The following is a 12,484-nucleotide window of genomic DNA, read 5'->3' as shown; positions in this document are numbered from 1 at the left end:
AATACTACGAACCCAGTATCACATACATAACGGACATTTTAAATGCGTTATAGGAATGCAAACCAATTCAGTTGACAATAATGTTCGAGACATGTTGTGTCAGTATCAAATTTACTCCCTTTCGTGAAACAATTTTGTTGAGCACTTAGCCGTAGTGAGGAATGCAAATTTCTAGACCGGAGTTGGCAGCAATTACTGTAAACGGTCACTTACTATTGTTACATATTGTCATTCCCAATGGTAAGAAAATATGCAAATAGAGAGAGATACATGATTGCGTGAGTAAATAAATGGATTTTGTTCATAATTTTGAATTATTTAAATGTAAATCATGAAAAAATGTGTAAAAATGGAAAAACTGTTATTTATCTTTTATGGTGCTGTTAAAAATTTAATCATTGGATTTTTTCGAAAAGAAAATACTCCACCTACTATTAGTTCTTTCAGAAATATTTATAAGAAACAATTTTTATCTTAACATTCTTTTTAACATAATCATAGTTTAATCAAAAGTAAATCACACTAAAAATTATTTCTGATGGAAAGTTGAACTGCCTGATTTAAAAATGATAATTGTTCTTGAATTTTTCAATTATAACATATGTTTAAGTTTGTTTAATGTTAAAATGTCTTTGACAAGTAAATAACTATCGGCTTTATTTGGGGTGTTAGTTAACCTTGACTTTGATTACGTAAAAAGTATAATTTTTGGATTTATCCATTTTAGTTCTGAAAGCCCGATTTGTGTACATAGCTTTAAAAGTTATATAAATTTTTTTTTGGACAGTTGGAACGGTATTCCAGCATTTTATTTATTTATTTATTTGTTTGTTTGTTTTCTGTAAAGAATAACCACATTTTTGACCTCCCCTATAGTTTTGAGGATTTAAAACTGTATGAAAGATTTTGAGTACAATAGTTTCTTTCTTTTTTTTTATTTAAGTAAATGATTCAATTAGAAACACGGCCGCCTTAAGTTATTAAAGTACTTAGTTAATATATTTTAGCTATAAACAAAAACACTTCACCAAGTCAGAAAATAAAACTTTGACCAAAAAAACATTGTTTTTTTTAATTCAAGAAATAAGACATGTTTTTGTATTGTATATCAGAAACTGAAATTCAAACGTTTTGTTTGAATTCTTCTTCAATCCCAAAAAGGTAAAGCTTTGATGAAAACTCCGCTATAAATACCGTATCTATAGAAAGTTTTGCTAGCCTAGTAGAAAGTTGAGAATCACTTTTCCCTAAAACTACTTTAAAAGAATGTTCATTAATATGATTCAATTCGGGAATTCGTTGATATTGCAAATTACCTGCTCAATGTACGAGGGCGAGTCAAATGAAAGTGAGCCAATGCGAATATATGACAAAAGGAGTACTTTATTTAAAAGTAATCACCATGGGCATTTAAACATTTGTCCCATTGACTAACGAGTCGCGTGATTCCATTCTCATAAAACTCCTTGGGTTGCTGCTTCAAAAATTCTGAAACTGACTCCTTCACGGCATCGTCCGACACGAATCTGGTTCCCTTTAGGTGTTTTTTCAATTGCCCGAAAATGTGAAAGTCGCAAGGCGACAGGTCGGGGCTGTAGGGCGGATGATGCAGCGTTTCCCACTTGAACTTCGCCAGTTTTGTCTTAACCACATCAGCGACGTGGGGACGGGCATTGTCATGCAGCAAGATGACCCCATTCGTCAATCTTCCGGGTCGTTTGTTCTTGATAGAGACACGCAGGCGATCCAGCGTTTCGCAATATCGGGCACTATTGATAGTCTCTCTAGGTTTAGCAAATTCGATCAGTAATGGCCCCTGACGATCGAAAAAAAAAGTCAACAGCACCTTACCTGCGGAGATGACGGCCTTTGCTTTCTTTGGGGGTGGCGAATTCAAATGTTTCCACTGTAAGCTCTGCCGGCGTGTTTCAGGCTCGTAGTGGTGGCACCATGATTCGTCCCCTGTCACAATTGCAGTCAAGAAGTCGTTACCCTCATTGTGATACCGGATCAGATGAGTCAAGGCAGCGCCGAACCTCTCTGTCTTCTGGCGGTCGTTCAAAATCTTGGGCATCCATTCAGCACACAAGAGCCGATAACCGAGATGGTCATGAATTATGGTGTGAACCGAACCGTGACTGATGTTCACATGCTCTGCCAGTTCATCGATGCTTATCCTCCGTTCTTGTCTAATCAGCTCATCAACCTGTGCAATTGTGTTGGGGGTGATTGCACGGTGGCTTTGGCCCGGTCTTGGATCGTCTTTGCAACTTTCACGTCCTTCTTTGAACCGTTTGCACCAACGCTTCACAGTGGCCAATGAAATGCAATGTTCACCGTACACGGCAGCCATACGGCGACTAATTTCGTGTTGGGAAACACCTTCAGCAGTCAAAAACCTGACCACACCACGCTGTTCATCTCTTGGAGCGTCCATTATGTCACGAACCGATTTCAACCCGGATTATGGGAACATTAAAGAACTATTATCCTCACACTTACGTATCACTTTTGTAAATGAGGGTTGCCTGTGTGCTGCGCGCATGCGTCGCGGTTGATGGACTGAGCCATTATTGCGCAGGGTAGGTTGGCTCACTTTCATTTGACTCGCCCTCGTATTTTTTTTCTTTTCCTTTTCCCATACAACCATTTTTAAAATATCTTTTTTTTTTAATAATAAATTTGCTTATGGTATTTGTATTCAAGTTTAAACCATGCAAATTATATTAAAAATTGTACTACATGGATAATATTGTACACTATCACGTATTAATTGCATTAAAGATTACCCCATATAAATTACAATAAAAATTACGACGCCTAAAACACACATTGAAGTTTTTTTTTTTTTTTTTTTTTCATTTAACACTAGCATGATGAAAGGAATCATTCTTACTCTAAGCAATCTTTTTTTTTGCTAACTGCTCCATTGTATTTTCATAAAACGCTTATTCCTTCCTTGATTTTTCCTAAATGATAGTGCTGTTTAATATATAAAGCTCTCAATAATGTTTATGTTTTTAATCCCAAACTAAAGGGTTATACCTAAAAATGTAGGTATGGGTCGTTTTGACCCTTTTGAGAAAAATGGAAGCGCAAATACATATATACTGATGCTCAAACATAGCAGAACCTAAAAAATGCCTTTTCGAATATAGCATTTCAAGAGCTTGAAGCATACGTATAAGGTTTTGTACATAAAACAGAGCATCAGTCGCTAGTTCCTAAAATGTAAATGAAACAACGCTGATTGCTTAAAGGGATTTTAACCTTTTTTTTTTTTAATTATTCAATATGTATCCTTGAAATCTGTGCACCCTTTAAATAAACTGCATTTAAACTAAATATGTTTATCTTTAATTAAATTTTACAAATATATAAAACATTATGTAGGGAACTATAAATATTTATTCTCAGGGGTCAAAAGGACGCCACCGTATTTCTAGGCATACGAAGATCGCTACAATGAAATTATCATGAACGAATGACCTTTCTTCGTTAAAAGGCATGATTATATGATGCAGTTTAAATTAAAATAATATGAGACTTATTTTACAAAGATATCCTTTACAATACTAGTTTAAATTTCCGGTCTAAAAGTTTTAAGGTGTTGGAAGTACAAAAATAGTTAAGAATGCAGCATAATGGAGTCGTTTCCAAAATTTTAAAAGTATTTTTTTTCTGAAAGAGCATGCTTAAAAACATAGAATCTGACCACTTTTAAAATAATTTCTTCACTTTTAATATTTTTTTAAAAAATACTTAAATTGGTGCTCTTTCATCATTTAACGCTTCTGCCGATGACATCACAAATGATGAAATGCTATTCAGTGTTGCCATTCAGGGTCCAAAATATTTAATTCACATCTTTACTCACGTGTATTGGCAACGATAGGGTTGATAGCAAGCGTAGAGCGCAATTGTAATTCGCTTCTTGATTATCATCACCTGGGAATGCGGTTGAAAGATGCGCTATAGTGCATCGTTTGTGACGTCATAAAGACTCGCCTTGTTTGAAAAATCGGTCATTTTAAAAAATTAATTAAAAATAACTGTTGGTAAAATGAACGTATTTTCTGAGTTCATCTTATTTATTTATTTATTTATTTTTTTGCTTATTCTATCAATTTCAGTGGCAAAAAGTACTACTTTTGACTGAAGGACCCCATTATTCCGTTTCTTTTCACGAAATACCGTTTCAGTGAATAAGGTGTAAATATAGTTACAGAAGCAATATTCTAAGATAACTTGTACATTATCACTCACATTATTAACCTATCTGCCTATATAAATGAATCATTATCAAGTTTATACTGTAATTTCAGCTGAAAACACATATAAGAACACATTTATGCAAACGTTTATAGTTAGGATAATGTGCCTAAGACAATGCTGAAACAATGCACTACAATGAATGAGCCATTAAAATACCTCGTTATTTGGGAGAGAAGAAGCTTTGCTTGATCTTGGATTTAATCTCGGTATAATGATTGAAATCCTCGGATAATTATGCAGGATAGAGGAAGATATTTGTAGGCATATACCGCTTTAATCTCTTTGCAAATCATCATGTTGAAATAGATTTCTGTGCTTTGATACGGGGATTTAAATAAGCAGTTTTAGTTCAATGTATCACATCTGGATTGAAGGAGTTTCTTTGAATTTACAACGTTTCAGAACGACATAGACGAGAAATGTGACTGAAAAAAAGAAACATGCTATATGTACAAATACAACACCTGCCGTATGTTAATGTGTTGACATTTTAAAACTTCTTGTTTTGAGATAAACGCAATTAAACACTTGATATTTCTATATGTTCTACAAAAAATCTCGCAAGGAAAATTAAAATGAAGATTTAAAACACTGTAATTTAATATATCCCAGTACGGAACTATATAAAGTGTTGAATTATTTAGATATTTATATACAGTGCTGGCCAAATTATTGGACTAAAGGTTTTTTTTTTTTTTTGTACACTATTTGTATTAAAATACTATTATTTTTACTGTTCAAGTACAGCACATACTGTACACTGATTATTACGTTATTTTAACATAATTTAATGTTTTCAGGTGGCAGCACTGTCTGCTTTGTCTATGTTCTTTGTTTATCTACCTATCAGGAACATAACCTCAGTCAGCTTAAACAGTTCACTAATTAGTTTTATTAGTGTGTTCTGTTATATTTAAAGTTAGTTTTTGGTAATTAGTGAGTATGTGTATCTGAGTAAATATAATAGTGAGTATAAATAATTTTTTACCTCCTTTTTTAAAAAGTTAAGAAATGATGTAAACTTTGTGAAAAGTATGCCAAAAAGACTTAAAATGCTCATCAAGAACAAAGGAATGCGTACTAAATATTAGATAATTATTTCACTGCTCGTTAATGTGTCTATAGTTATGCTTTTAAAACAGTCTTAGGCTTATAATTTGGCCAGCACTGTAGAATATTCAAAATCGCACTTAGCAGAAATATTAATGTTTAACTAGAGTTGTGAGATGAAATGCATATGAAATTATTTGTGATCATATGAAATCATTGTGCTTTCATTTGTGATATAATTTTAAGACTAAAAAAATAAAAATAAAATTACTTTAACTTAATCTTTACTGTTTGACCACGGATTGTATGAAATTGGCACACGTCCAGTTAGAACGAGTTCATCTGATTCAGGGGGAAAAATAAAAATTTGATGCGCCTGTTCCGCTCATTTGAATGCGAGTCTGCTAAATTTAGAGGCAAACATATATCTGCAAAATCTGAGATCCCTGAAAACTAATAGGTGCGTCTATTTCCGCGTGTAAACCGGATGTTCGCCTTTCCATACAATCCGTGGACAGACAGTACAATTGTCACATAAGTCTAACAGATCTAACGAAGCATAACAGTAATTGAAATAATTGTACATTTCTGATTGTTTATATTTAAGCAAAGGTTGAATTTCTGCTACCGTTGCTTGGCACTAAATAGATTGTAGCTAGAATTTTTCTTTTCATTATGACTTTTCAAGTCAGAATATTTGCGTTTTTGCTTTTTTTTTTTTTTTTTTGCAAACATCGTTAACTTTTTACATCATGTACGTCATCAGATACTTATCTTTAAACTGAAATCTTACTGCACATATGTATCACACAAAAGTTGAATAAATGGCATTGTGCTTCAAAAATAAAATACGAATTAACAACGTTTAGTTGTACATAATTGCAGATAACTGCATATACGTGTTTTGGGGTAACAAGAAACTCCTTTTTAATGCAAAATAGATGAACTTATGGATGCAAAGGTGTCCGACAAAAGTCTTACAAAATGCTTTTGCTTTCGTCGGATGTCTTTTTATCCATAAGCTAACTTGTTTTGCTTTAAAAAGGGGGTTCTGTGTTACCCCGAAACGTATATGAAGTTATCTGCAATTTTGTGCAATTAAACAGTGTTATTTCTTATTTTCTATGTATTATAACGTTAGTATTTGGGGAGAGTTGTCCTAAACGGGGACGATAACATAATTATACCCACCAAATAAAAAATGAGAAAGACAAGGAAAAACGGAAAATATTTTATTTTTGGTACATGTCATAGCTTGTTAGAAAACAAGGTTTATTGTTCAAATATATTTAGAATGTTAAAGAAATATATTCGTTCGGAAAATGAGCAATGTCTCCGGTTTAAACAACCGATTGTGTAGAATGGGGTACTCATATAAAACAATGAACTTTTAGAATTTATCTAAAACCCCTATTGTTAAGAAAAAAAAATAAGTTACAATTACAAGATTGGAATACAAGATGTGTGCTTACAATTGTTTTATGTAGGCATTTGCCTCTTGTAGAAAGCAAGTACACTCCATAACAAAAATATTGACGCAGCAAGAAGAAGTGATCCGATTGAAATAAAAATTGGTGGATAGGAAGACAATGCACAGAATAATAACTGATTAAATTCTCAGAACAATTGAATAATTTATGTCAGAGTTTTAGTAACAAGTTCAATAAGGTATTGACCCGCCTCTAGCCTGGATACAAGCTGAAGCACGGCGTCCGATAAAGCTCCCGGAGGGTGTCCTGCGGTATTTCCGACCTAATTCGCTCCAATTGTCGGTCGAGGTTATCAACATTCCTTGCCAGATGCAATTGATATCCCATCATATCACAGACATGCTGGATGGGAGAGAGATCTAGCGGTCTGGCAGGCCACGGAAGAGTTTGACCAAGCATGCAGACAGTTCATAGCAACACGTGCCGTGTGTTATCTGGCATTGTCCTGCTGAAAATCAGCCGAGGGTACTGCAAAAGAAACGGCAGCAAAACAGGTCTTAGGATGTCGTCAACGTACCACTGTACAGTAAATGTGCCTCGAATTACGACCAAAAGGTCCGGCTATGAAAGGAAATGGCACCCCAGACTATAATGTCTTGTTGAGGGCCAGTGTGGCTTTTAAAAGTGAAACCAGGATCCCCCCTCTGCCCTAGGTGTCTCCAAAGACGTCTTCGATGATCGTCAGGACACAGTTGGAAGCGGGAGTTGTCGCTAAAGACTATACTTCCCCAGTCGGCACCATTCCAACCTGGTCGAGCCACGCACCACTTTAATCTGGCTTGGCAGTGTATAGGCGTCAGTGGCAAGTGGCATAACGGTCGGCCCGAGCGTAGATTTCGTAGTCCCAACCGTCTGTAAAAGGTCATGGTGGACACTAGTGTTTAAGTTGAACGTCTGATGGTACATAGAGATAAAGAAAGTGCTGTGACAGCTGATCGGACAATTACTCTGTCATCACGATCTATTGTGACCCTAGGTTGACCGCTACCATCCTGACGCTGAACTCTGCCATTTTCTACCCCTCCTTGCCAGCATCTTCGAATCGCCGCATCACTTCAATCAAATGACGAGCGATTCTCCGATTTGACCATGTCCTCTTTCAATCCTATGATACGACCTCTTTCAATCCTATGATACGACCTCTTTTATGCTGTGACAGTTTAACACTACACTGTGAACTTCATGGTCCTCTTTATCTAACACTATACGTGCTTTACCGGTTAGATGAGGCCCTGAAAACTGCTCTGTTTTTTGTTTCAGACCAGGTATAAAGAAACCCTCTGATCCACCCCAAGAGGTATTGGATTTGGAATGGAGACTCGGAGGACTTTGTTACTGCAAACAAAGCTAACGTGACCGAGTCACTATTAACGAACACGGATGATCTTCGACTGTCTGGTATTACATCCGAACTGTCTGGTTTCGTCCGACGACTTATTACCCATCAGACAGCCATCGCTTAACAGTTGAACATGGTTCATATGCCCAACGTCGGCATCTGTAATTCTAAATGCATTCCTTGCTTTCTTTTTTTTTTTTTTTTGCATTTTTTGAGTTGAGTTTTTGAAGTTAAAAAAAATAGATGATAACAATACCAATGCATTCGTTAAATACAAGCAAGTATCACTTTTAGTACTAAGCTTGATTTTACGCAACACATTAACAACATCGTTTTAAAGGCGTAAGGTTCAGGGTTTTCTTAAACGTAAGAATAAGGATTTTTCTAATGAGCAAGCGCTTAAAATGCTTTATTTTTGTCTTCTGAGCTCCAAACTTGAGTACCATAATCTGCATATTTTGCGTTGAGTTTTTGAGGTTTAGAAAATTGATAATAACTTGCATGATAATAATATGCCTAAATACCAATGCATTCGTTAAATACAAGCAAGTATCACTTTTAGTGCTGAGCTTGATTTTATGCAACATATTAACAGCATCGTTTTAAAGGCGTGAGTTTCAGGGTTTTCTTAAACGTAAGACTGAGGACTTTTCTAATGAGCAAGCGCTTAAAATGGTTTATTTTGTCTTGTGAGCTCCAAACTTGAGTACCGTAGTCTTATTTGGGATCCCTACTACAATAATAAAGCTAAAACTTTTGAGCAGATTCAATCCAAGTTTGTTTATTACTTGTATTACAGAACTGATAATCACGATTTTTTGACTTATTCTTACTCTTATTTGTGTAGCATTTAAAATGTTCGCAGTTTTAAATAACGCCTTTAACTTTTGTGTCTTCTTTTTTTCGATTAGATACTAAATAAGTTAATTGACTGCTCTGATATTGTTAATTCATTCCAAGTTGATGTCCCGAATAGGATTCTTAGGAGTCGTTCTTCTTTCATTTTTTAGAAGCCTTAACTATGTTGATAATGGTTGTCTTTTTAAATTTCATAAATCTTTTAACATTTATTGTCGTGATTTAGATATGTTAACATGTCATTTTACATTTTTAAGTCTAAATGTTTTAATATTTTAAATGCATAATTTGTTTTAATTGCTATTTTTTTATTAATTTTCTCACTGTAAAGGAATTTTTTCTGTAGTGTGGAATGCTTTTGATGAAAATAAATAAATAAATAAACATTTTTACAACATTTGAATCAGTTTCCTCTGAATACCAACGAAGGCATTTTATAAAGTACGAAAACATAAAGTAGTAAAATTCCAACTTCTTGGTTCATTTTTTTTTAAAGTTTCAAGCACTTTTAGAAGTTTGTGGGAAAAGTTACTTTCTAAAAGAGTAAGAGCGTTAGCATTATATCATTTTTCAGACCTCCGTTTGACGTAAAAAGCAAGAATAATATATGATTTGTGTGAAGTGTATTTTTACTCCCTTTCAGGAAATGTTTCTTAGTTTTGGTTCATTGTTTTAGCAGCTAAAATGTCATAAACAAGAAGTACATAAAAGTGGCGATTTAAAATTTTTATTTTAATTAAATACAGTGTATTCATTACAAATTAATTTGGTCTTTAAAGTTTAAAATGAAAAACATTTTCTTAGAAAGAAAGCTATTTTAAAAAAATTGCATTTTGTGATGATAATTTTCATTTTAAGCTACATATAAACATTAAAAAAAAAAAAAAAGAATATTGCAAATTGTGTTTTCTTTACTATTAATAAAGCTGAAAGTCTGAATGTCTGGATCTCTGTCTGTTACGCGCATAGCGCCTAGACCGTTCACCCGATTTTCATGAAATTTGACACAAAATTATTTCTTAGCATAGGGGGGAGCACCTCGAAGCGATGTTTCGAAAATTCGATTTTGTTCTTTTTCTGTTCCAATTTTAAGAACATTTTACCGCGCAAATTATCATAACGTGAACGAGTAATTACGGTACCAAATTATCATAACGTGGAACCGTAGCATGGGCGAGCACATTATCATAGCAAATTGGCGAGAAATTCAGCATCCATTATTTGTAAATATGCAAGCGATTCAAATGATTTTTTAATTTTCTACTACGGGAAAAGCCGTGCTGGTACCGCTAGTGTTTGAATAAGTTAGATATTCCTGCTTTAAAATAACAGTTGCGTAATTACTCTGAAAATCGCATGTGAAAGGGACACTTATAATGTACGAAACTTTTTTGGCATGCAAAACATGTGTACATTACTCGTATGTTAATTTTGACTGTCAGAAAATATAAGTTTTAATCCGAAATTCTGTTGAATTTTTTGAAACTTGTAATAGAAAAACAATATGTACTAAGTTTTGATATTTCGTCTCCTTGATACACATTTTAAGTTACTGAGGTAATAGTTTACTTACGTTACTATTTGACATTTCAGCAGATTTTTGACATCACTTAAAAAATTTCGTAGCAAAATATCTGTGGAAGCTTATTTAAAAAACCGCAGTCCTCGGCTGGAAATTACTGAGCTGGTGGTGTATTTCATGTATTCTGCCTTAACCTCGGCTAATGGGTGGTAATTTACTAAATATATCATGCCTTGCCATCAATCTTTGAGTTGAACTGAACCATTGCTTCAGTCACTCGTCTGGTCTGTGCTAGTTCTATATTAGTTACCAGTTTGTTTGGCACTCTTGGCTTCCTTAAAAGGTTTTCCATCTCCAGTTCAGTCACTTTCCTTTACCGGGTTGATGAGTTCAAATAAGCACGAAACTGCAGTCCTCGGCTGGAAATGACTGAGCTGGCGGTGTATTTCATGTATTCTGCCTTAGCCCTGGCTAATGGAGGGTAATTTACTTAATAAGACTTATTTCAATGATTTTCTAATAGGCATAGAATCGCAGATTTAACCAGAAATTAGAAGAACTTGATTGCAATTGAACAATATTTCTACGCCCGATTTGTGATAAAAGTAGACTTTTTGCTAATAATACCTTATGGTTCATCATGTATCAGTAAGTCATCAAAATATTGCGCATTAAATCGCCGATATTTTCCAAATTTTTAAGAAATTCGACTAGATGTTTTATAACTTCGCACAAATACTCGGTCACAAAAATTTTAAAGATATTAGTTGATTGTTTTCGTACATGAGCTGTGAGAAATCTATTGATTTAAATGATAATATTTGATCAAATTTTCGAAATTTTCATTTCAAATGTTTCTCTTGCATTCTGTCAATTATTCTTGAAGTAAAGGAACATTTTGTAAAACTTTGTGTAATGGATTAAGACATTTCTGTCTATATCGTCTATTGTTGATCCAAAGCTACAACTATTTTTCCAAAACATGATTACATTTATTGCTGAAAAATATATGAGTAATTAATGCAATTGTTTCCAAAATTTTTAAAGTTTTTTTTTTTTTTTTCTGAAAGTGCATGTATAAAAACATAAGATTTGACCATTTAAAAAATAATTTGACACGGTTTAAAATTTTTTAACAATTATTTGAATCGGTGCGCAGATTCAATTTGATGTTTTAGGCTTCTTCACATGATATCACAAATGATGAAATGCCATTCACTGATGCCATTAGCACAGAGCGCAATATTTCATTTTCATTTTACTCACATGTACTGGCAATGATATGGTTGATAGCAAGTGTAGATATCAATATTTAATTCGCTTCTTAATTATCATAATCTGGAAATGGGATAGACAGCAAAAGTAAGAATTCCGCGCACCAATGAAGTAGCGCGTCGAAGTTCATCACTTGTAAAGACCACACCTTACTTGAAAAATCAGAATTTTTAAAAAATTAATTACAAGTTAAACGTTTTGAAAACGTTTACTCGTTTTCTCGATCCATGCTTTTTTAGCTTATTCTATCAACTTCAGAGACTAAAAATAGTACTTTTGAGTGATGGAAACAATCCCATTATCACATTTTCTAAATGGAGCTGCGTTTCAGGATTTACCTTTTGCAGACCCCATGCCACATAATCATACATGTACGCTGTTGATATTCTACACCTTTAAAATCCACCGATTGGTGCAGGTTTGAGCTTCATTTTCCGGTGTAGGAGGTCAACAGTTATTTACTATAAACCTCTGCCGGCGATGAATGTAACGGTATTTTAACTTCAGAAAACAGTAGAATAAAATCACACAGGACAATATGGGTGCGATATTTTCAGTTGATGTATATTTAAATTTGCAGTGCTTTCAAAGTTTAAACATAGCTCATTATTTTAAACAATAATAATGGTGAGATATTTTCAGTTGATGTATATTTAAATTTGCAGTGCTTTCAAA

General features: G+C 33.9%; 1 protein-coding gene across 1 annotated transcript; it reads right to left on the bottom strand.

Annotated features, from left to right (window-relative positions):
- Positions 1-1,387: 1,387 nt before the first annotated feature.
- On the bottom strand, positions 1,388-2,437 carry LOC129224254 (histone-lysine N-methyltransferase SETMAR-like). Its single transcript, XM_054858681.1, has one exon. It carries the CDS (start codon positions 2,435-2,437, stop codon positions 1,388-1,390), a length of 1,050 nt encoding a protein of 349 aa, XP_054714656.1.
- Between the last annotated feature and the right edge of the window lie 10,047 nt (positions 2,438-12,484).

Source organism: Uloborus diversus, chromosome 6 (genome assembly GCF_026930045.1).
Source record: "Uloborus diversus isolate 005 chromosome 6, Udiv.v.3.1, whole genome shotgun sequence".
Classification (NCBI taxonomy): Eukaryota; Metazoa; Arthropoda; class Arachnida; order Araneae; family Uloboridae; genus Uloborus; species Uloborus diversus.
This window is presented reverse-complemented; position numbering and strand designations above follow the sequence as displayed.